At 53.6% G+C, this 23,069-nt stretch overlaps 13 protein-coding genes across 13 annotated transcripts; 7 read left to right on the top strand and 6 right to left on the bottom strand.

Annotated features, from left to right (window-relative positions):
- Nucleotides 1-576: 576 nt before the first annotated feature.
- Nucleotides 577-1,382, bottom strand: COCCADRAFT_29560 (uncharacterized protein; the record flags this gene model as incomplete). The annotated part of the gene is made up of 2 exons (XM_007718157.1): nucleotides 577-1,242; nucleotides 1,305-1,382. The coding sequence occupies 2 exons, from the start codon at nucleotides 1,380-1,382 to the stop codon at nucleotides 577-579; spliced, it is 744 nt and encodes a 247-aa protein (XP_007716347.1).
- Nucleotides 1,383-1,958: 576 nt separating this feature from the next.
- On the bottom strand, nucleotides 1,959-3,960 carry COCCADRAFT_8428 (uncharacterized protein; the record flags this gene model as incomplete). The annotated part of the gene is made up of 2 exons (XM_007718143.1): nucleotides 1,959-2,385; nucleotides 3,881-3,960. 2 exons carry the CDS (start codon nucleotides 3,958-3,960, stop codon nucleotides 1,959-1,961), a joined length of 507 nt encoding a protein of 168 aa, XP_007716333.1.
- A 342-nt stretch (nucleotides 3,961-4,302) lies between these two features.
- Nucleotides 4,303-6,465, bottom strand: COCCADRAFT_8427 (uncharacterized protein; the record flags this gene model as incomplete). Its single annotated transcript, XM_007718142.1, has 2 exons — nucleotides 4,303-4,748; nucleotides 4,809-6,465. 2 exons carry the CDS (start codon nucleotides 6,463-6,465, stop codon nucleotides 4,303-4,305), a joined length of 2,103 nt encoding a protein of 700 aa, XP_007716332.1.
- Nucleotides 6,466-7,210: 745 nt separating this feature from the next.
- On the top strand, nucleotides 7,211-8,280 carry COCCADRAFT_29558 (uncharacterized protein; the record flags this gene model as incomplete). Its single annotated transcript, XM_007718156.1, has 3 exons — nucleotides 7,211-7,637; nucleotides 7,688-7,718; nucleotides 7,878-8,280. 3 exons carry the CDS (start codon nucleotides 7,211-7,213, stop codon nucleotides 8,278-8,280), a joined length of 861 nt encoding a protein of 286 aa, XP_007716346.1.
- A 1,206-nt stretch (nucleotides 8,281-9,486) lies between these two features.
- COCCADRAFT_106720 (uncharacterized protein) lies at nucleotides 9,487-9,806 on the bottom strand (the record flags this gene model as incomplete). Its single annotated transcript, XM_007718155.1, has 2 exons — nucleotides 9,487-9,650; nucleotides 9,701-9,806. Coding segments are annotated over 2 exons (270 nt in total), but the record flags the coding sequence as incomplete, so codon positions are not given.
- A 644-nt stretch (nucleotides 9,807-10,450) lies between these two features.
- Nucleotides 10,451-10,910, top strand: COCCADRAFT_40258 (uncharacterized protein; the record flags this gene model as incomplete). The annotated part of the gene is made up of 2 exons (XM_007718154.1): nucleotides 10,451-10,543; nucleotides 10,593-10,910. The coding sequence occupies 2 exons, from the start codon at nucleotides 10,451-10,453 to the stop codon at nucleotides 10,908-10,910; spliced, it is 411 nt and encodes a 136-aa protein (XP_007716344.1).
- Nucleotides 10,911-11,362: 452 nt separating this feature from the next.
- COCCADRAFT_106727 (uncharacterized protein) lies at nucleotides 11,363-12,027 on the top strand (the record flags this gene model as incomplete). The annotated part of the gene is made up of 2 exons (XM_007718153.1): nucleotides 11,363-11,528; nucleotides 11,597-12,027. 2 exons carry the CDS (start codon nucleotides 11,363-11,365, stop codon nucleotides 12,025-12,027), a joined length of 597 nt encoding a protein of 198 aa, XP_007716343.1.
- A 468-nt stretch (nucleotides 12,028-12,495) lies between these two features.
- Nucleotides 12,496-14,123, top strand: COCCADRAFT_106769 (uncharacterized protein; the record flags this gene model as incomplete). Its single annotated transcript, XM_007718152.1, has 2 exons — nucleotides 12,496-12,889; nucleotides 12,952-14,123. 2 exons carry the CDS (start codon nucleotides 12,496-12,498, stop codon nucleotides 14,121-14,123), a joined length of 1,566 nt encoding a protein of 521 aa, XP_007716342.1.
- A 291-nt stretch (nucleotides 14,124-14,414) lies between these two features.
- Nucleotides 14,415-15,553, bottom strand: COCCADRAFT_106768 (glycoside hydrolase family 43 protein; the record flags this gene model as incomplete). Its single annotated transcript, XM_007718151.1, has 2 exons — nucleotides 14,415-15,390; nucleotides 15,438-15,553. 2 exons carry the CDS (start codon nucleotides 15,551-15,553, stop codon nucleotides 14,415-14,417), a joined length of 1,092 nt encoding a protein of 363 aa, XP_007716341.1.
- A 571-nt stretch (nucleotides 15,554-16,124) lies between these two features.
- COCCADRAFT_40254 (uncharacterized protein) lies at nucleotides 16,125-17,861 on the top strand (the record flags this gene model as incomplete). The annotated part of the gene is made up of 2 exons (XM_007718150.1): nucleotides 16,125-16,261; nucleotides 16,313-17,861. 2 exons carry the CDS (start codon nucleotides 16,125-16,127, stop codon nucleotides 17,859-17,861), a joined length of 1,686 nt encoding a protein of 561 aa, XP_007716340.1.
- A 40-nt stretch (nucleotides 17,862-17,901) lies between these two features.
- On the bottom strand, nucleotides 17,902-19,051 carry COCCADRAFT_8419 (uncharacterized protein; the record flags this gene model as incomplete). Its single annotated transcript, XM_007718141.1, has 2 exons — nucleotides 17,902-18,432; nucleotides 18,485-19,051. The coding sequence occupies 2 exons, from the start codon at nucleotides 19,049-19,051 to the stop codon at nucleotides 17,902-17,904; spliced, it is 1,098 nt and encodes a 365-aa protein (XP_007716331.1).
- A 373-nt stretch (nucleotides 19,052-19,424) lies between these two features.
- On the top strand, nucleotides 19,425-20,440 carry COCCADRAFT_106749 (uncharacterized protein; the record flags this gene model as incomplete). Its single annotated transcript, XM_007718149.1, has 4 exons — nucleotides 19,425-19,523; nucleotides 19,579-19,815; nucleotides 19,869-20,215; nucleotides 20,263-20,440. The coding sequence occupies 4 exons, from the start codon at nucleotides 19,425-19,427 to the stop codon at nucleotides 20,438-20,440; spliced, it is 861 nt and encodes a 286-aa protein (XP_007716339.1).
- A 638-nt stretch (nucleotides 20,441-21,078) lies between these two features.
- COCCADRAFT_8417 (uncharacterized protein) lies at nucleotides 21,079-22,434 on the top strand (the record flags this gene model as incomplete). Its single annotated transcript, XM_007718140.1, has 4 exons — nucleotides 21,079-21,171; nucleotides 21,225-21,390; nucleotides 21,444-22,095; nucleotides 22,146-22,434. The coding sequence occupies 4 exons, from the start codon at nucleotides 21,079-21,081 to the stop codon at nucleotides 22,432-22,434; spliced, it is 1,200 nt and encodes a 399-aa protein (XP_007716330.1).
- Between the last annotated feature and the right edge of the window lie 635 nt (nucleotides 22,435-23,069).

Genomic DNA, 23,069 nt, shown 5'->3' with positions numbered 1-23,069 from the left:
AGAGAGAGAGAGAAGACGTAGGATCGTAGTGGTAGATAATGCACTTATAGATTGAGACATGTGTATATTAGAACAAACATTGACGTTGAATTCAAAAAGGTATCTCGGGCGTTAGAAGAATGTACCCAAACTGAACCGATGACTTTTTCCGTCCGTTTCCAGATTTTGAGACTTCCCGATGCCATCCGCTAACAAAAAAACTCACATGCTACCACAGTATCGTCTTTGGGGTTTGTCGACAAGTGTATGCTTGCAACACGCCCACAGGCAACCCACTAATCAAATCAGCCGTACAGTGTCGTGCAAGATGTCAGTGCTGCGCGGACTTTGGTCGTTAAGGAAATAAGAATAGGCTAATGTTCATAGTACTCCAGATACTCCATGGGTCTCATGCAAAACCAAAGCAAGACCATCGATGCAAACGCCGCTCATATGCCGACGCCTTATTGAGTGCTTTCTATCAGTGATGGCGGCTGATGATGTGGAACAAGTAGCAGCCGGTTATTGTGCTGTAAATCCAAATATATATCGGAAGATGTATCGTGGGCTAGAGGGTGAAGAAACAAACGTGGCACCTCACAAGATGACGCATTTGGGTTTGTCCTTGCCGCGCTTGTTGCTTCCAGTCATGCCAGTGCCGCGTGTGCGTCGATCGCCTCCGCCTCGTGAGCGATCCTTCTCGGAGTAACCGGGGCGCGCCCGAGGTTCTTTTCGGTCGGTTGGGGAGCGGCCAGTGCCCTGGTGTCGTTGTCGTCGGAGCTGTCTGACTACATCAAAAAAGGCCTTTTCGACATTGACGCAATTCTTGGCAGAGGCCTCGACAAAGTCACAACCGAGGTCTTTTGCGAGAGCTTGTCCCTCTTGGGTCGACACTTCGCGTTCGGTGACGCGGTCGCACTTGTTGCCAACGAGCATGACGGGGGCCTGGCCAAACATGGGGGCAGATGCAGTCATTGGCGAGCCGGGGTAAGTGGGTGAGCCAGCCATGGAGGATTCCTTGACGCGTTGTATTTGGCTGTGGAAGCGTTGTATGCGGGCAAAAGAGGAGCGCGATGAGATGCTGTAGACGAGCACAAAGCCCTCGCCGTCGCGTATCCATTGGTCTCGTAGGGCAATGTACTCTTCTTGGCCGGCGGTATCGAGCACCTCGAGCATGCACGACTGACCGTCAATCTGCACCTGCTTTCGATACGAGTCCTCGATGGTAGGATCGTATGTCTCAACAAAGTGGTTCAAGCACAACTAGCAAATGTCAGCTTTGTCAGAGGCAGAGTGGAAGGACAAGGGGAGGGGAATCAAGGTACCTGTATAGTCAGGGCGGTCTTTCCAACACCTCCATCGCCCAGCACCACCAATTTGTACAAAGTCATTTTCCCTGCCATGGTGGCGGTAGTGGAGTAGATGTAGTGGTAGTAGGTGGTATGCGCCGATGCCACGGGTAAGGCAAAGATCAGATTGTATAGGACAGCGGGTAGGGCAAGGTGCGAGTCCCGAGAATTTTTTGGGTTTTATCCTTTTTTCTTCACAAAGGCTCGTAGATGAAAGTAGTGGTTTTGTAGCCGACCGGTAGGCTCAGCTTAGGTTGCGATGCCACGGAGAAGGGGGCGAGGAGGGGGGAGGAGAGAGACGGGGAGAGACAGGGAGGAAGCGAGAGTCCAAACGGGCGCGCGAGACCAAGGGGGCGGCGCAGGTAGGATGAGCGTGGTCGGGGGTTGTGGTTGTGTCCGACGGCGGTCGACACTCGCACAGCAGGACAGGTGCGCGTGTCGACGGGCTGGGGGAGGCAGTTGAGGATCGAAGAGGGAGTGGTGAGGACAATGGTTGCACAGGCAGATTACGAGGCGGAAGCGTGGCGTGTGCCGCAGGGTGGATGCGGAAACGGCGGCGGCAGAAGCGAGCGGGGAGGGAGGTGATGGGCCTGAGGCAGCTTGGACAGGCGAAGGTGAGGAGAGAAGAGGTTAAGTGAAGCGAGGCGAGGCGAGGCGCGGCGCGGCGCAGCGAGGCGAGGGCGACAAGAGGGCGGTGGCAGCAACAGCAGCAACGGCGGCAGCGGCAGCACCAGCAGCGACAGCAACAGCGACAGCGAGAGCGAGAGCGAGAGCGGGAGTACCAGCACCAGCACCAGCACCAGCAGCGAGGCGGACGGGGTGCAGGCAGGGAAAGATGGGCGGATGGGTGAGGGTGAGTAGGTGGGATGGGGTGGATGGGTAGACGGACGGACAGGCAGACAGACAGACAGACAGACAGAATGACGGACGGACAGGGTCGAGATCAAGGGAGATGTTGGGCGAGCCGTGGCAGTCTTGGTCAGGGTTCTCTGGCTGCAGTGGCTCGTGTGCCCACGTGAAGAGAGCGCTGCTCCGGCCGGGCGGGCGCTGGCTCAGCCTGTGCGCAAATCACCTATCAACCACCTCCACCACCACAACAATAACAACAACAACAACAATAACAATAATAATAATAAAAACAACAACAACCACGTCGGGCAGGACCTGCGGGCATCGAAACTCACGGCGGGCGAGGGCAGGACAGGCAGTCAAGATGGCAGGAGGAATGGGCGAGGTCAAAAGAAACGCGCGATTAGGTCAACATGGGCAGCCGGGGTTTTTGAGGTTGGCTCCCTTCCCTCGGGCTTTCCGACCTCAGCGTGCGCCTAGTCGTGTCCAGGTCGCTCTGTCGACAAGCAGCACCGCCGTTGCTACATGTACATCTATGTACATGTACTCACTACATGCCTACATGTGTCCAACTAACCTTGTCCAAGTTTTTACATGTCCTCATGTATATATAGACACAATGGTTATATATACACTCTATATATATAACTGTACATGGCTTGCATGCTCCGAGTGCCAATATACTTATGGACTTGGGCCATGGCCTGGTGGGTTATACGCCGATGCCGTGGCCCATGGTGCTGGAAACAACGCACTGCGCTCTGCCCGTTGTGTCCACCCTCGCCAAACGCCATATTAGCACGCCTGCTAACGCGAGTGCTCGGCACTACGGGTGCGTGCCGCGGAGAGATGCAGCGCAACTATGTACCTACCTGGATGCGGCCCTCGCTGCCCTCTGCTCTGAGACGGCCTGGTGTCGCTGTGATTCGACGGCAGGAGCCGTGGTAAGTCCGCTTCACTGCAGTCCAAATAGCCGTCGCCCGGGACGCCCCTTGGCGCTCCCAATGTGTCTGGCTAAGTAAGTAGAGTGTATGCACATGTACTTGTGGCATGTGGATGCATGGCTGGATGCATCCATGGCTGTGGATTCACATAGGCAGTGCTGTCATGGCCGTGAATGGCCCTCGATCCCCCCCTCCCGTCCCCCTCCGCTCGCCTCGCACCCCCCATGGCTCGCGCATTCCCATTCCCATTCCCAGCAGAGGTTTCAGTCAGTCGGGGTGCTCTCACGCACACGCACACGGTCGGGGAACAGGAGGCTGAGCCGCGACAGCTTGTAGCCGAGCCGGGGGGGGCCATCAGCGTCGAGTCTTGAGTCGACAGGCGCAGGGAGGAAGAAGGTCCACGACGCGCGGGCGGATTGGTGCTGCGTGTGCGTGTCCCTATCGCCTCCAACACGCCTGCTTCCGGCCTGCCGCCGGCCGGGCTCCGGCCCGCCTCATTGGCCCGCTGCGCCCTGCTGCTTACCCCAAATCCCACCACTCCACCGCCTCCACCATCCGCCCTCCCCATCCACTCACTATCGCCCGCAGCCTCCTGCAAGCACGTGTGTCGCTGGGCCCCCCCTACCCCCCCGGCCCATCGCTCGGCCGCTCTCTCTCTCTCTACCCACTACACTACTCCTACACACTAAGTACTTACTTAGTTAGTCCTACCAGCTCCACTGGCTGGCTGACCGTCACAGCCAAGTACACATCACTCACCCATCGAGAACCACTGCTTTGTCCTCTCGTCGACTTTCCGGGGAGCGGCCCGCTGCAATCCCGGCGCCGTTGAGCTCCATGCTCTCTTACTCTACATTACTTATGCTCCATCCCACGCCATCGTCATCCTCCTCATCCACACGGCCAACCAATGCCCAAGCACACGCACACGCACAATCATACTGGCCCGCACATGGCCCGCTTAGCTCAAACCCCCCCGCCCTAGCCCGACTGCCTCTGCGAGCTGCTGCCCTGTGGCGACGCCCTGTCATGTCATGCCAAAACACTCGCACCACGCAGCAAGCAACTGTGCCGAAATCATCCTTCCTTGGCTACCCCGGCCTGCCCTCGCCCCACCCCATCCCAATTTCATACTTGCTACCAAGTAGTAGACAATAGAGACTATCTAGTAGTACGACGATTCACAGCTTTGCACGCCTTTCTGTTGCTCGGTGCAGTCCTTTACCTCTTCGCTCAAAGTATTCACGAATCTTCTCCCTCGCTACATGGACCGCCTCGCTGTCCTCAATCGTGCTGGGTACCTGCACTTCCTTGTCAAACTCGCCATGCGTCGCGTTCTCGAGCAGCTCCCGCAACACTCGCCGCAGCGTCTTGCCGCTCCTCGTCTTGGGTATCATGCCCTTTCCCTGAATGATGCCTCCCAGGCTAGCAATGGCACCTATCTGCTCCCGTACAAGCCCTTGAACCTCACCAAACAGCCCCTCGTCCATGACTGCCGGTTCCGGATGGTCGTGCCTAGACAGCGTAACAAAGGCGAATGGCAAGTGCCCCTTCAAGGCATCTGGAATTCCCACCACAGCTGCTTCGGCAATCCATCCATGAGACGTGATTGCTTGCTCAATGGCGCCTCATCATCGCTGTTAGCATATACACGCCGCTCCATAAGTGCATGCTAAACTCAACTTACCCGTGCTGAACCGGTGCGCCGCGACATTGATCACATCGTCAGCGCGTGCCATGATGGAAATATACCCTTCCTCGTCCATCATGCCCGCATCTCCCGTATCAATCCACTTGCCATTAAACCTCTTCAAGTAGCCTTTGTAGAAGCGTTCCTCGTCTTCCCACAGCGTTGTGAACGCCGTCGGAGCCAACGGTATCGCCATGACAATATTGCCCATCTCGCCCCTCGCAACCTCGTTGCCATCATCATCCACCACACGCACATCAAATCCCGGCATAGCCTTGCCTGCCGAGCCTGGCTTGATTGCAAGTGGCTTTGGACGCTCTTGACAAGAAAAGTCCAGTCCTGACGAAGCACTTAGTGCAATCCCGGAAATGGGAGAACCCGACTCTGATGACCACCAGTTATCTACCACCACTGCGCCCGGAGCGCAATGCTTGGTCAGCAACTCCTGATACATGCGGATAATACTCGGCTCGCTTCTCTCCCCTGCCAGGAATAGGGCTCGAAGTGTCTTTAGTGCACCCCTTCTGCCCCTGGCTTCAAAGAAGTGGTTTTCGCCATCGTCCCTCCGTATCGCCCTCAGAGCTGTTGGAGCAGTGAACATGGTCGAGACGTTGTACTCCTCCACAATACGCCAAAATGTACTGGCGTCTGGAGTCCCGATTGGCTTGCCTTCGAATAAAATCGTCGTGGCGCCAGCTAGCAACGGGGCGTAGACAATGTACGAATGTCCAACAACCCATCCAATGTCGCTGGCAGTAAACATGACATCGCCTGCACCATGGATGCCAAAGAGGTACTTGATGGAAAAGTTGAGGCCCACAGCATGCCCCCCTGCCGACCGAACCACGCCCTTTGGCAGCCCAGTCGTTCCCGACGTGTAAATGATGTAGATTCCATCCCCACTCTTGACCGGTACAGCGTCGGCCTTGAGCCCTCGATTTCTCGCACTCTTGACCAGTCGTTGCCAGTTGCGCTGCCCGTCTTCTTTGACTATTGGGTCCCATCTCAGCTGCTCTCTTTGCCACACAATGATTCTGCATGGTTTGAATTTGCTCTTGTCAACCGCTCCCTCAATCATGCTCTTGTACCCAGTCGGCTTCTTTGTTCCTTCAATCCCGCACGATGCTGTCATGATTGCCACGGGCCTACTTGCTTCAATTCTCTGTGCCAGTGCCGCCGAGCTGAAGCCGCCAAAGACGACGGCATGTATGGCTCCAAGGCGAGCAATAGCCAGCATGGCAAACAGAGCAGCTGGCACCATGGGCATGTAGATGAGAACGACATCCCCTTGTTTGACTCCCTCCTCTCTCAGTACGCCTGCAAGGGTCTCTACTTCTTGCAGCAGTTGCTTGTACGTGTACTGCTCCTTTTGACCCGTTACTGGACTGTCCCAGCAGATGGCAGTGTTGTCTCCATTTCCGTTGGCCACGTGACGGTCAACGCAGTTGTAAGTTGTCGATATCTCGCCGTCCGCAAACCATTCCCAATGCTCGTGCGACACGTTGCTCTTCTTCAGATATTTTGTCGTTTTCCGGAATGCATGCGATGGCTCTCTGTGCCAGTAAAGATTGGCTGCCTGGCGCTTCCAGAATGCCTCAGGGTTGGAGATTGACGCTGCATAGACTTGGTCCTGGATGTGTTGATGTGGCGTCATGGTTGGGTTTGAGTCCGGATTTGAAGGCGAGCTGCACAAGATGAGACTGTGATAACGGGATGTGGTCTGGTTTCATTAGCAGTCGATAGGGGCCTTGGATGGAAGAGCATCTAAATCGCGCAAGAGCTCCGTTTTTGTCATGACGCATCGGTCCAATGGGCCGTGGGGGTAATACCTCGGAACGAACAGCTTGGGCATGCCCAGATCTCCGCAAAGCACCAAGTAGTAGCGGGGAAGCACTAACTTGATTGGGATGCAGTATCACTGAAGACATGTAAAGCCAGGAAGATGCACAGAGATCACACTCGGGCTTCCGCGTCTGCACCCGTCTATCTAAGTTTGAGTATGATTGCCGCAGAGTGCGTTTTTGGCAAGAGCGAATGTGTCTGATTGCTGTTCGCCCTGTCCTAACCACGGTCGTGCTGTCGTCTCTCATGTTCGAGCACTGGACAAGTGTAGGAGAGTGGGCAATTAGACGCAGGGCACGACGGTCATGATCAAATACATTGGAAGTTGCAAGACAAAGCGAACATTTCCTTACACCCAAGCATACTGTATTCTGCCATCAATCCGCGCTGCTCGCCATCCAACCCATCAGGCATTAGACTATTTCCGAATATTGTCCGGGTGACGTACTACTATATAATCGACCATGGAGCCATCATATCCGCGGCTAGACCAGATAGCCCCCAACTCGTCAACACCACTGCTCAAGGTCGCTCCAAGGCTTATCACAGGTATCACCATGGCTCTGTCTCCGACACCTCGGGCCCTTCTTTTTGATGTCTTTGGTACCTGCGTCAACTGGCGCAAGTCCGTCGTTAGCGCCCTATGTGACAAGGCTCACGAGTCGCTCAATGCCGCCACTGCATCGCTAGCTTCACAGCTTCGACTACGAGCTTCTGCCATGACGGAAGAAGATTGGGGACGATTTGCGCAGGAGTGGAGAGACAGCTACAAGGTCTTCACCCAGAAACTCGCGGCGGATCACTCGTCCACTTGGATGACCGTCGATGATCATCACCTCAAGTCACTCAAGGAGCTCATAGCCAAATGGGAGCTCCAAGGCTTGTGGGATGAGCATGAGATTCGCGCTCTGAGCCTTTGTTGGCATCATTTGGTGCCATGGGACGACTCTGTTTTGGGCGTTCAACTGCTAAACCAGCTGTTTGGTAGGTCGAGGCTAGCCACCTGGTTGCAACGCGTCGCTAAACGGAAATAGCAACATGCACACTGTCCAACGGTAACATGAGGTAAGCTAGCTTCCGTTCCTATGCGAGATGCACTGCACTCTCATGCATGCATTGGTAAACGAGGACGCGCTCTCAACTAGGAGCATGGATTGTGGCCAACATGATTTGCCGACGTTGGGGCGTGCGCGTTGACCGGCTGATGCTAAAGTCACTACCCAGCCTCCTCTCCGATCTCCGCGCCTTCACCGCCATACCCTTTACGCACCTCTTCTCGTCCGAGATGTTCGGCACCTACAAGCCATCGCCCGAAGTCTACCTTGGTGCGGTCAAAGCACTAGGCGTCGCGCCTGCCGAGTGTGTCATGGTAGCTGCTCATTTGAACGATCTCAAGGCCGCCAAAGAAAATGGTCTGCAAACCATCTATGTTGAGCGCATTGGTGAGGAGGACTGGGGCGACGAAGAGATTAAGAAAGCACGCACTGCCGACTGGGTGGATATGTGGGTGGGTCTTGGTGATGGCAATAGAGGCTTCATAACGGTGGCAGAAAAGCTGGGTATCGCAGTGACAGAAGGTTATAAGGCTACGCGGCTGAGCTCCTCCCTCCCCATTGGCATGGATTGAAGATGCCAATCTGGCGGATGTCCCTTGCTCTCTCCCCATGTCAGAGTATGGGTGGGTTAGATATGCGTAGTGACGCGTTATGTTTACATGTCTCTGGATCACATGTGTGCGAGTCTCTTGTGACGCGTAGTGATGTTTTATTTTCGCGACTTTTGTCCATTGAATCAACCTACAAAGATAAAATAATGAAGATGTTTAGAACGCGTAGTTCAGGCCGCTTTTGAGTGCGCGTAATGGATGACATTGCACGTGGCGTAGTGTTCAGGTTCTACTTTTTCTTCCCTGGTGTTGCTTGGCGCAACAAGTGAACACATGTATACAGCAGCTTGTGTGACGCGACACATAACGATGGATGTCAAGAAAATGAATTGTTTGGTATCAAGACGCGTTCAATACGTAATGCGTCAGTTTTTCAGTGATTTTCTCAGATGATGTTGTGGTGATTTGAAATTTATGCTGGATGCTACTAAAAAACATTTTCTACTTTTTGTCGAAACAGTTAATCATTACAAAAATTAATAATGCACCACCAACAGGTCCGATTGAGTTCAAAATGAATATTTAGAATACTGATATATGAAAGAAAATTATCCGATAGCTTTTAACAAAATTAACACAATAATCACGATGTTCGACTGCGTGAGTGCATACAGTGACGTCATCGGCGTAATTCAAAATTGACATGACTGAGAGCAGCAAACGGTAAGATTATTGAGAGACGAGAGAACAGAGGCTATGCAAGCGGCTTCACATGGTCCATCATTGAATCTACAGGTCAGTGGTAGTTTAACAATGACGGATAGTTTGTATCAATCAAAGTGCATGGTATAGTAGGCATAGAATAATCACGACGTCCTAAAGGAGGGGATCAAAATCGATGTAGTATCACTGGTCGAGACCATAGCAGTTGCACGTTACATACAAGGGGATGAAACGGACAGCAAAGAAACATAGAGATCACAGTACAGACGGAGTTCAAATCACGAGACACATGTAGACGAGGACACTAGACATCACAAGGCACAGGAGAGAAGTTGAAGTATTATGGTATCATTCCATGCAAAGCAGAAACCGACTGATATAACCGTGAACTCCGAGCCTTAGTATACTGTACAAGGCTATGACCATCCCACCGAGCACCGAAGCCGACCATGGACTGAACAAGTCGGCAAAAGTCGTAACATGAAAACCGTGAAGAAAAACACTCTAACCACCGAAACCGTACAGGGTGCGGCCTTGTCGCTTGAGAGCGTAGACAACGTCGAGAGAAGTGACGGTCTTGCGCTTGGCGTGCTCAGTGTAGGTGACGGCGTCACGGATAACACCCTCGAGGAAGGTCTTGAGAACACCGCGAGTCTCCTCGTAGATCACTGTAGAGGGTTAGCGGCAGATCAGGTCCAAGGAGCGGCGAGACACATACTGGCTGAGATACGCTTGACACCACCACGACGAGCGAGACGACGGATAGCGGGCTTGGTGATACCCTGGATGTTGTCACGAAGAATCTTGCGGTGGCGCTTGGCACCACCCTTTCCGAGACCCTTGCCACCTTTGCCGCCTGCATGATGGGTTAGTGTGCTGTTGGAAGGTGTAGACGCGCTACTGGACGCGTCGTCGAGGCGGAGGCCAGCAGATGGGAGTACTCACGACCAGTCATGTTGATGGATGTGTGTGGGGGAGGTTGTTGGTTGGGAGAGAGTGTAGAGTGGATTGGAGCGTGTTTGAGTGATAGACGCGGTGAGATTGGATGCTGGACTGGAGACTGGGCAGGCGTAGTGGTGTTTATGAGGGCGAGGGGGCGCGTGCACGGCGGGCGCCAGATCACACACCTTCCACGCCGGATCAGAGTGACGCACGGGCGCGCTTTCCAGATCAACGACCGTGCCCCTTCCCTTTCGGGCGCGCGGCCAAGCGAGCCAATGGCGCAAGCGCGCTCACTTGGGAGTTTTGTTGCAGCGCGCATTGCCAGCAGTTTGGCCTTTGGTGTTCCTGGGCCTGCTTTGCACGCGCAACAAAGAGTGATTTTCCAGGCAACTGCCCGCCCCCCCGATTACCATATAAGCAGCGCCCGCCCACCCGTCTCCATCCCTCATCCACTGCACAGCTCCACTCATCAGCCTCATCCACACAACTCATTTCCTCAACACCATCCACCACCACCACAACAACCATGGCTCGCACCAAGCAGACTGCCCGCAAGTCCACTGGTGGCAAGGCTCCTCGTAAGCAGCTTGCCTCCAAGGCCGCCCGCAAATCCGCACCAGTAAGTCCCTTCTTGCCTCGCCTTCCATCGCCACTCTAACCATCTGTAGTCTACCGGTGGTGTCAAGAAGCCTCACCGCTACAAGCCTGGTACCGTCGCTCTCCGTGAGATCCGTCGCTACCAGAAGTCGACTGAGCTCCTCATCCGCAAGCTGCCCTTCCAGCGTCTTGTCCGTGAGATTGCCCAGGACTTCAAGTCCGATCTCCGCTTCCAGTCCTCCGCCATCGGTGCTCTCCAGGAGTCCGTCGAGGCCTACCTCGTCTCCCTCTTCGAGGACACCAACCTGTGCGCCATCCACGCTAAGCGTGTCACCATCCAGAGCAAGGACATCCAGCTCGCCCGCCGCCTCCGCGGTGAGCGTGGTTAAACTTTTCACCTTCAACACGACATGACAACATCCTCGGGTCGGTGATGGGTCTTTGGTTCGGGTAGTACAGGCGTTTGGGTTTTTTCATGGTTCACGGTCTTCAACTCGGTTTTATGAGTGCACACGAGCGGTGCTGAGCATGTAGTATATCCAGGCTAATCAGTGGTCACTGGTCGATATCCCACGAAATCAATAGATTTCCACTTCAAGCTCTTCATTACTTGCGACGTGACTTTGATACTTACCAATCCTGTGATCCACTTGTACTGTGCCAACCTACCATTAACGTCATTTTGCCACCATGCCTTGCTTACCCACACTACATCCAACGTCGAGTATATGACTAGCGAGACATTTAGCCGTGGGTGCGGCCGCAGTCACTCGCGCTGATTCTCGTGTCTCGATATACTTTTTACAGTCGCGCCTTTGATCCACACACATTGAATTTCGCAATGACCTGGCAACGTGAATTATCATCATGGATGTCGCCTCCTCCACTGAAGACGGCCGATGCACCGGCTGTCGGCCAAAACGCCCCCTTATTGCCCAGATCAGAGGGATTTGTACAGAATGGCAAGCCAACCATCATTAGTTTCCTTAGACACTGCGGCTGTCCTTGTAAGTAGTCTTTTTTTTTGGCATTCAGCCCCTCTCTAGACCAAACAGTCTTGACAAAATCATTGCAGTCGCCGAGAAGACTTTCCTTGACTTGCGTGCCATTGCACCTACTCATCTAGATATTCATTTCGTGGCTGTTTCTCACAGCGACCAAGAATCTACAGACAAATGGCTTGCCTCGCTACCCGACCCTACGCGAAATAAACAACCCAATCTCCATGTCATTGTTGATGCGGAGCGTAAGACGTACGCTGCGTGGGGCTTGGGTATGTCGGGCGTCTGGCACGTCCTGGCGAGCATGCCCAGCGTTCTGAAACTGGCCAATAAACAAGGCATCAAAGTCAGGCCGACTGAGAGTGGCAGCAGGTGGCAGACCGCTGGTGACTTTGCTATAGATGGCGAGGGTATAGTGAGGTGGTCTAGGAAAAATGAGCGTGCAGACGATATGCCAGACTTCAACGAGGGACTTGATGCGCTGCTGAAAGATAGAGGCGAGTGAATTGAACCCAACAAAGCCATGCAAGGCGCAAGTGCAAGACTTTGTAGCGTTCCCTGCGACTAGTGTGCACCGGCTAGTACTTGGGTTTCCCCTGGGTATTTGGTTGTTCCTTTCTAATTCCATCGTTCGTTCCACGTTTTGCACTTCACAATGTGGGGGCCACGTCGGCGCGTGATGTAACTTTTTCTTATACACGATCAATCGCGCCAGTAATCCGTGCAAATGAATGGCTCAAGCTATAACACAGACAGAGCCTGTTGTGCTGAATAGCTCAGATTCTATACATACATGAACATCATGGGCAACTACAACTTGGAGCCGGCTTGTGCTGCATGTGCGTAAAGGCCTATGACCTCATGAGTAGAGAGTACTGCATAGGCAGACGCGAGAGCGCGCCAGCCTGGAGCGCGCCCCACCGCCACCGCAACTACACGCACCACCAGCACACTGCGGCTGGATCATGGCATCATGACAGCGCCGAATGTGCAGCTAACGAACCAAGTGGGTGACTATGGCTCGGATATTGAAATTGAATCTGTCGCCACACTGAGTGATTATGGCTCAGACATCGATATCGACGACGACATCTTACTCGCAAGCGTCTTTGCCACGATAAGAGGCACAGCTCCTCTCGACAGAAGCGCAGTCTTGCCCAGTATAGAGTTTGAACAAGGCGAGATTGAGGATGAAGAGCGGGATGTGGAGGGCTTCGTGCACATACACAAGCCACCAGTGCTGCGTGTCGCTCAAGGCACGAGAGCTGTCTTGGCTGATGAGCAGAGGAATCCACAAAGCTCTCCCATACGAGATCGGTGTACGTTGGAAGTCGAGTACGACGAGAGATCGCGGCGAGCATGGAGTGGTAAGTCCAGTATTGCCGCAGCTGCAAAGTGTCCATGTCGACTGACGACTAACAGCCACCAGTTCCCTTCGAACAACCGGCCTTGTCTCCTCGGCGATCACCGTCTCGCTCGCGTCGTAGCACAGCAGAAACCAAGCACGACAATGGTTCGCCACTCGAACGATTTCGCACCAAGCCTAAGAAGCCTTTGTCAGTAACAGACCTTGTCTCTCCGGCATGGTGTGAACTGCAATACTTGTACACTTTGAGCAAGTTTGGGCGCAAACCGAGAACACAGGCGATGCGCACGGGCTCCAAGATCCACGAGAAGCTCGAGGCCGAGGTGCATACCACAGTACCCGTGCAAGTTGAAACCAAGGAAGATCGCTTTGGCCTACGTATATGGAACACGATATCTGGCTTGCGCTGTCTAAGTGAGACTGGGCTTACCCGAGAGTTGGAAGTGTGGGGGGTTTTGGAAGGTCAGGTCGTCAATGGCATCATCGATGAATTGTCCTACCAGTGCCCTGATGCCGCTTTTGAAGAGCAACTTGAGAAATCTCGCGCTGAGAAAAATGGTGGCATTATTCCTCTACCCTCGGGCCAGCTCAGAATCTCAGATACCTTTGCCAAGGATTCTACTAGAGGCATGTCACAGCCTGATCATCAGATCTACATAACTGATGTTAAGACGAGGTCTGCAAACTCGCTTCCTGCTGGGGCCTCGTTGCGTCCGACACGGATGCAGCTGATGCTCTATCGTAAACTGCTCGAGTCATTGTCGTTGAATACGGTGGATGCAGAGACCGTCTTCTCACGCTACGATTTGCAACCCCTCGAAAGCTTCAGCGATACGTTTATGCAAGCGGTAGGCGGCATCGGCCCCCACAACCAGGCCCCCGATTATCCAAATCTCCTCTCTCTGTGGTCACTGCTGGTTACCGAAATGCAGGCCGCAGTTCCTCCTGCAAGTCTATCGTCCATTGTTCGCGCACAGTTTCGCTATGCGAAGGATGGCCATGTTATTGGATCAGAGCTCATGGTTTATGACACTGACACTATTGAAAAGTACATCGGCGATGAAATGGCGTGGTGGAAGGGACAGAGAGAGGCAAAAGGAGTGGAAATAGAAGAGGCTTTCAAGTGCAGAATATGTGACTTTGCCGACAGCTGTAGTTGGAGAAGGACAAAGGTTGATGAGGCTATTGAGAAAAGCAGACTCAGGCGAGCAGCCAAGGAAAAGAGTGCTGTCTAGCAAAATGACCACTCATTGAACTGTCTACCATCTTGAAATACTTGCATCATATGCATAGTAGCCTGGTCAACGTTGTAGAGACTTATTCATATCATTGATAGTCTATATGTGACCCCAGTAAAGGACACAGAATCGGTTGTCAGTTACAGAAGTGTATGATCCGCCTTGCAGAGATCAGTCCGGATAGGAAACACCGATACTATAAGACATCTGGAAACGGATCATGAGTAACGGACACAAACCACATGTCAACGAGCCCTGTACTATCAAGATGTCGCCCAAAATCGTGATTTACTGACCACTAGGAACCTGATAAGGCCCATAGCCTGGCTTTGGGAATTTGGGCGTACCGTCCTCGTTCCAGTCAAACTTTTGAGCGCGAATCGTACGGGCGCTCCAGCCGTTGGTCGGATCTTTCATTCCATGATAGACGATCCAGCTCTCGGTATTGTCGGGAGAAGTGGTAAAGGACGCATGGCCAACACCATACGCAGACTCGCTAGGGTTCTGATAGAAGACAGGATACGGGTGCTTCCGCCAGTCACTAGGATTCATTGGGTCGTCACCAACAAGCTCGAGCTGGCCAAGGCAATAGTTGCGATTGTCTGAGCGGGCGGCGCTGTAAATGAGGAAGTTTTGGCCCGTGGTAGGGTTGGTAAGCTGTTGAGGACCCTCGTTAGACGAGAGGCGATCGTTGCTTGCGCGACCAAAAGGCGTCTTCTCCCACGCATACTCTGGCACCGAGATGACCTGGCGCTCTGAGAAGGGCGAGGTCGTTGTAGAGGGATCTGACATTTTGGTGATGCAAAGGTTGGCTGGCCAGCCATCGTACTTACGGTACCAGCAGGAGTAGATGTGATACAGCTGATTCTTGTACTGGAAGTATGTCCCGTCTATAGCGAACTGGTCATAAGTCTCGAGTTGGCTATGGTACCGGTAGGTAGCAGTCCACGGGTCTTGACCTTCACCAGCCACGACGAACATGCGGTGATTGACGGCGGGACAGTTGTATTCGCACCACATTTCGACCTCAGGCGGTGGTGAGTCGTAATTGGGATCGGCAGTGAAGATGACCCACCAAGCACCGCCAATCTGGTGGATTTCCGGAGCCCACAGGTCAGTTGAGTAGGGCTTGTTGGGCTCCGGGTGAAAGATGGTCTTTGACTCTGCGCCGTTCCAGTCTGTTATCGACTTGCTGCGCCAGAGGGTTATGTTGACGTTGTTGGTGTAGGTCATGTAGTAGAAGTCACCATGGCGGAACATCCAACTAACGGTGGTTAGCATTCTCACTGCGACGGTGGCAATCAAGCTTACGGATCAGCACCCGTGTCGACGATGGGGTTGGTGAAAGTCGAGGTCGAGTTGGCAGGAGGAGAGTATTGGCAGAGAGCGCCAATGGCAAGCGCCACAGTGACCAAGAGCTTGAACATGCTGAGGATGGAGAGAGACGGCAGCTTGAGCAAAGCAGGAGGAGTTGAGGCGGCCAAGGACTAGTCGAGGAGCAGGCGAGGAGCAGGCGAGGAGCGGGTGGCCAGAGTATTTAGGCGGAGAGGCGGGGTGGTGTGGAGCGAACAGTCCTAAAAGGGAAGTGACATGAAAGAGGAAACCTGTAACTATTCATGGGTGAATGCATGTATTAGTGTGTATGTACAAACAAAAACAACGGCCATGACGCCCCGTGTGCGGGGGAAGGATTTGCGCAACAAGCAAACATGCGCCGGTTCCTGGCAAGTCATGTGCTGTGACGGACGAGTGGCCTCGCAGTGCTCTCTCTGTGACAATGTACACTACATACTTGGCTTGGGGCAAGGCCGGTGGTGTGGAAGCGACCCAAGCTTCCCCGCGCCAGGGGAGGCTGGCTAGTGTGTAGTTGCAGGCCGCACCTGCCATCCATGCACGTATGATTACTTACTAGTACGTACACAGTAGTAGCATGTAGGATAGGCTTGGCACCGCTTTTGCGATCCACGACGCCCTACAAAGCCCTCGACTGCACTCACCATGAACAACTCGCAGTTCCGACGGCTGCTTGTCGACACCCCCAAGACGCGAGATGGAGACAAGCAAAAGTCTCCAGCTGCGCCAACGCCGAGGGCGGTGCTGGGTGCGCGCAAACACTCGAGCATCTCCATGACGCCGTCAGTGTTTCCTTGCAACTGCATACCCGATTCCCACTGACACGCCCACAGTCGCCAGGTTGGAAGAGGCTCGGTGCAGGCCGACTTCGCCCGCCAGCTCGCCGAGCGCAACGCCAAAAACAACCCCCAGAAGAAGGCCGCATCTTCTGCGCCCAAGGGCACCAAGCTGGCTGCAGGATACACGGACCGTACCAAGACGCGCGTCGACGATGAAGACAACGACATCGCAAAACGCATAAAGAACCTCGAGGAGTCCATGAAGCTTGGCCAAATCGACCGCGAGACGTTTGAGAAGCTGGTACAGGACATTACCGGCGGCGATGTTGGCACTACACATCTGGTCAAGGGCCTCGACAGAAAACTGCTCGAAAGAGTGCGACGTGGCGAGGACGTCTTGGGAGGTCAGGACAAGAAAGTACAAGAAGAGGAAGAAGAAGACGCCGACGAGGCACCAGATGTCGAGGACGCCTTCGACGAGCTGGCCGAAGCCGAGATTGGTCCTGTTGTGCGCGAAAGGGTAGAGAAAAAGGGCGAAAAGATATCTTCGCCACCTCCAGTCGCGGGCGTCAAGCGGAGTCGTAACGACATCCTAAACGAACTCAAGAGACAGCGAGAGGAAGCTGCTGCGGCAGCGGCAGCCGAGCACGAGAAAAAGTTCCCTACTCTAGGGCCTGGGTTCCGCAAGATAAATGCAAAGGGCGAGACATCACGCATCGAGACGGACGAAAAGGGACGCGAGGTACTCATCATCACCGGCCCGGACGGCAAAGAGAAAAGGAAGGTCAAGAAGCAAAAAACAGAACCCCAACCCATGCCTGAAGTCCGCCATGATTTGGACGACGAAAGGAAGCCCATCAACATGCACAATCTCCCCGTACCCAAGAAAGACGAGTCAGAAGACGAGGACATATTTGAAGGAGTTGGCTCCAATTACAACCCACTGGCTGATTTGGATGACGGGGACGAGTCCGACGAAGCAACACTAGGCCCACAATCTTCTGTTCCAAAGTCAGAAAACGGCGGACAGTTATCAGAAGGCGAGGTGTCTTCTAGCGAAACAGAACCGAATAACCAAGAATTGCTCAAAGACGGCGTGTCTAGCGCGCCTTCGAAACGAGACTACTTCAAGTCAGTGGCCCGCAGTACTGATGCCAGCCAAGGCTCCAATATCGCTGCTGCCGATGCAACTGTACGTGCTGCTCTTGCAAAGGTGCGAAGCCTGGACGAGAACTCGACGCTGCTGCAGAACCTGGGATCGTCAGATCCTAGCGATCCCGCAGCAAAGGAGGCACGTCTCAAAAAGCGCGCTGCCGAGCTAGCTGCGGCTGACCGCGACATGGAGGATATGGATATGGGCTTTGGCGCGTCACGTTTCGATGATGCTGAAGAGATGGAGAGAGAAGGCGAAAAGGTCAAATTTAGTCAGTGGAAAGGGCTCGGTGCAGAGGGCGACGAAGACGAGGGCGAAGATGGCACAAAAGGCCCAAGGAAGCAACGTAAGCGTGGGGGCAAGAAGAGAAAAGGTGACAAGAACAATGCTGATGATGTGCTGAATGTCATGGAGAGACAAAAGGAGAAAAAGTCCAAGACACTGGGTTGATGTATTGGTAGCGTGATTGGACTTATGATTGGCCGCCGAATCAAGCGCCTCTTGGGATGGTGTATTCTCTTGCGCCTTCTGTGCTGAACAAGACGACTACCGATTTTTCATCCAAACCCAGTCCGGCTTTTTGCATACTGCATGCTTTCTTGAGTGCAGTCATTGTGGCTGCCCCACACGGTCCATTCTTCACACCCTGCCTGTGCAGGTATTGCACATCGTGATGCACATCAACGTCGGATACCGTGACACTTGCATCGACACCATGTTTCAGGATTTGCCATGCCGTCTTTGATGTTGTCCCGCAGTTCATGCCGTTCATGATTGTGTGGCTGGTAGAAATGGGCGTGATTTCACCGGCTTGAAGACTAGCTTGGAGACTCGCCGCGACTTCCGGTTCAACCGTGATGACAGTAGCAGGGTGAGTCTGGGCTTTGTAATGCATCGTAACCGCCTGCGCCCACGACCCTACCCCGACAGCAGCAAATACGTGCGTCGCACCTGGCAGATCCATTTCCTCCAATTGCCTATCGGTTTCTGTGAGCATAGTCATGTAACCCTCGACGACCCACTAGTCAAGGTCAGCTTCTTGATTCGCGTCATGTGCACGGGTGGGGATACACCTCTGGAATCTCTTCATAACCTTCCCAAGCCACATCCATAATTAACATGCCACCCTTGTCCGCTTCTTCCTTTGCCTTTGCAACAGAGTAATCATAGTCACCATCCACGACAATGACTTTTGCCCCCTCACTCGCAATTCTCCTCTGCGTGGCCTCATCCATAAAGTCGGGCACAAAGATGACGGCCTTGATCTGCAGGTACTTTGCCATTCTTGCAACCGCTCTGCCCCAGTTGCCTTCAGTACATGTCACCAATTCTATGCCTGCTTTCCGTGAAGCGTCTCCCAGCTCATCCAGTGAGGCTGATGGTGGAAGGCTACACCTGGCGGATATGGCATTGTGAATTGCCCATGATGCACCGAGAATCTTGAATGCTGGTAGGCCCAAACGCAGTGATTCATCTTTCAACAGGACGTGTCCGAGACCGAGTTCCTGAGCCAAGTCAGGGAGGGCAGTCAGAGGAGTGACGGCGTAGTCAGGTAGGGTCCGATGAAATGCCTCCACTACTGCGGGGTTCACACGAGCACCATGATATGTCCAGGTAGCTGCAGATGGATTTTGAAACATGGTGTACGGTTGGCCTCGGTTCTGCCTGCCTTGGCTCTTGCAAAACGTGGGATGATGGTGTTTTGGGAATGCCGACGGCTTGTCAATGTGGTTACTTATAGACTGCCAGTAAGTACTTTGCTCTCCCGTTGTTGCATATGCGCATAAGCCTCGCGTGTCTCCCCGACGGAAAGCGTCCTAAGCCGGGTGGGCCCAGGTAAGCGTGGCGAAGCTCGTTTGAGGGCCCTTGTTTGGTAATGTTACGGACACGCTACTATTACTAGTCATTAGTTGGACCTTTAGGTACGTCATTCCTGAAGTAACTTCCTCTTGGACGCGTCCCCTCCAAAGCAACTTTCAGCCACTATTACATAGTAGAGCAAACAACTCCAACATGTCGCAACACAGGCCCCGGCCAGCTCTGGCAAATGTCCCAAGAGTTGTATTCCAGCCAACCTGGGACAACACCGTCGCGGCGTTGTACCTTGTAAAAGTAACCGATCATGTGCATATACACATGTCTTTTGGGCCAGCTAACAATGCCACAGGGCACCATTTTCTTCATTGCGCACCCATTTCTTTATCCACTGTTACAAGCCCGCCTACTCCCAGCATTTCTCCTCAGTGTGTTTGTGCTTCTCAACCTTTTCTTCTGGACCTTGCTACCCCAAGTCCTATTTCTCAAGCTGTTCCACCCTGCGGGCAGTGCCTGGGTCAACGCTGTGTTTCTTGTTCTTGGAGAGGGAGCAGCCATAGTCGCACTACTATTTGAGTCTTTCTTGGTGGTATGTACTCGTGCCATGTTCACCGGCTATGGCCAAGTGCTTATCCCGTGCAGGATGAATCTCAAGTCGATATTTTTGACGCCGTCTTGGTGTACAAAGGCTATGAAGACCTGGTCCGCCAATCTCGGCCCCTCTCCGAAGATGCTATGAACGATCCTGTACACCGACTCGGGAAGCCCACACGCCCCTCGGTCTATGCGCCCTTTTCCTTTCGTCAGATCGCCGAGTTCATCCTCCTGCTGCCTATCAACTTTGTGCCGTACGTTGGCGTACCGATATTTTTGTTATTGACGGGCTATCGGGCGGGCCCGCTTCAGCACTGGAGATACTTCCAGCTTCTAGGCTACGACCGCAAGCAAAGGAATCTTGCCATCAAAAGGCGACGATGGCAATACACTTGGTATATGGCTCGCATGTGACAGTAGGGATGCAACTGACCAACGACAGGTATGGGACAGCGTACTTGTTCCTGCAGCTTGTGCCGCCATTCAGCATGTTCTTTCTTATGACAGCGCCTGCAAGTTCTGCTCTGTGGGCGGCTGATCTGGAAAGACTGCGCCGGGAGCGGGAGGTGATTCCGGGCCAGGCGCCACAATACACGGACGAACCGGATGCGACTATCTGATCATGGGTGGTGTACATAGTGTACTGCTACTACTACTGCTACTACTACTACTACTACTATATAACGCAATCGTTTGCCTTCTGGTTGGGATACAGGGCGAGAAGCTCGATGTAATATCAGTGCTCAGGATCATGTGAACAGGCTAGGGTGTTTTGGCGCGTCAGTGATGGGAGCTTGACGCGTTGCGCAAGCTCTCTGCAGCCGCCTGGGCGATAAGCAAGTGCACGGCGACTGAATGACATAATGTGAATTGATTGACTGCAGTCGGCAGCAACAGCAGCAGCAGCATCTTTTCGCGGCACATTTGCTTGCTCAGGACGGCGCGTCGTGTGTTGCCTAGAGCGTACAGCAAGTAGATGCAAGACGCAGCTGACTCGAGTAGGGAACGTGACACGCTAGGTGTTTAGGCCATGGCCCGCATACGTCAATCAGAGGCCGCGCTTCGCCAGCCCCATGCATACGTCAATCAGAGGCCGCGCTTCCCCAGCCCCATGCCTTCCCGCCCCATACTTAGCTTGCAGCCAGCTTAAGCTCCATCGCTCCATCCATCTCTCCCCCACGACTTTCCCAATCGTCCATCGCACACCTATCCATCCTCCTTTTACATCTCATCCCTCTCTTACTCATCGCCCGTCATCATGAAGACGGCGATCCTTCTCGCGGCGGCCAGCTCGGCGTCTGCTGCTGTCTACAAGACGCCACTCAAGAAGATCTCGCTTTCTGAGCAGCTGGTAAGCATTCATCACAGTCACATGCGCTGGCACGTTTGTCTGATGATCGCCAGGAACATGCCAACATTCAGACCCAACTCGCTGGCCTGAAGCAGAAGTACTCCCACCAGCGCGTGGCCAACTTCCAGCCTCAGTCTCAGATGGCGGCTGCCCTGAAGGCGCCCCACATTACAGACGGATCGCACCCTGTGCCCATCTCCAACTTCCTGAACGCGCAGTGTATGTCGCATAAGTTTCGCAGTGTCGTATGATCAGCGCTCACACGCCCCTAGACTTTTCCGAGATCTCCCTCGGCACACCTCCTCAGTCTTTCAAGGTTGTACTTGACACGGGCAGCTCTAACCTATGGGTCCCATCGACTGAGTGCAGCTCCATCGCTTGCTATCTCCACTCCAAGTACGACTCGTCTCTCTCATCTACATACAAGGGGAACGGTTCGGAATTCGCCATCTCGTACGGATCGGGTTCTCTGAGCGGATTTGTCTCGAACGATGTTTTCCAGATCGGCGACGTGAAGGTGAAGAACCAGGACTTTGCCGAGGCTACCTCTGAGCCTGGTCTCGCATTTGCCTTTGGCAGGTTCGATGGCATCATGGGTCTTGGCTACGACACTATTAGTGTCAACGGCATAGTCCCGCCGTTCTACAATATGATTGACCAAGGTCTGCTCGACGAGCCTGTTTTTGCCTTCTACCTTGGTAACACCAATGACGGCACGGAGTCTGAGGCCACCTTTGGCGGTGTCGACAAGAGCCACTACACGGGCAAGCTGACCAAGCTTCCCTTGAGGCGCAAGGCCTACTGGGAGGTTGACCTTGATTCCATCACGTTTGGCGACGAGACTGCTGAGATGGACGACATGGGTGCCATTCTGGACACTGGCACATCTCTGATTGCTCTCCCCTCGGCTATTGCTGAGCTTCTGTAAGGACTGATCCATGGTACATAGTGATGCAGGCGCTAATAACGTACAGCAACAAGGCGATTGGCGCTAAGAAGGGCTACAACGGCCAGTACTCAGTCGACTGCAGCAAGCGCGACAGTCTGCCCGACCTTACTTTCAAGCTTACTGGACACGACTTCACTATTGACGCCTATGACTACGTTCTCGATGTCCAGGGATCTTGCATCTCTGCTTTCATGGGTATGGATATCCCCGAACCTGCCGGACCTCTTGTTATTCTCGGCGACGCTTTCCTCAGGAAGTGGTACTCTGTCTACGACCTGGGCAACTCTGCTGTCGGTCTTGCAAAGTCCAAGTAAACATGTAGCCCTGGACATGATGGCCAAATAGCAAACGAAATGACATGAGAAGCCATGTCGACCAAGTGACTGGAGTTTGGCTGAAATTTAGCTTTGGTTGAAAGGGTCTGGGAGGTATTGATTTTGACTCGACATGGCAACACGGTCGATGTACGTATAATAGCAAATGTGATAACAAGTCCAGTAACACGGTGTTCGTCGCAGCGTGATGTGTGGTGTAGTAGTAGTACATATAATGATAACCGGCCGTGAAGAATTGCCGACTGTCGATTGTCAACGCGGAGAAGTGGCAGAGCATGCGCTAGACGGACGGCCATCTAGTTGCCTTGGGTGTTCGGGGCTATTCCCGCAAGTACATGATAGTGTAGAGTAGTACGCATGTGGCAGATACGGCTTGATGCGGCGTAAATGTCCATCGCTATCGATAAGTACGGACCAATGACGTCTGCAGGCTGGCCCATGGCGGCAACCGGAGGCTGGCAACCTAGCACGCAACCCCGAAGCGCGTGGGTTGATAACGACGAGGTCGCTGTCCGAGTCCATATGCGAGTATGACGCGGTCTGCACATGACAAGTGAAGCCGAGGGGCCTGGTGCTGGTGCCTGGGAGTGTGTCTGGCAGTCTTATCATGTCAC

This window comes from Bipolaris zeicola, assembly GCF_000523435.1.
Source record: "Bipolaris zeicola 26-R-13 unplaced genomic scaffold scaffold_215, whole genome shotgun sequence".
NCBI classification, from domain to species: Eukaryota; Fungi; Ascomycota; class Dothideomycetes; order Pleosporales; family Pleosporaceae; genus Bipolaris; species Bipolaris zeicola.
This window is presented reverse-complemented; position numbering and strand designations above follow the sequence as displayed.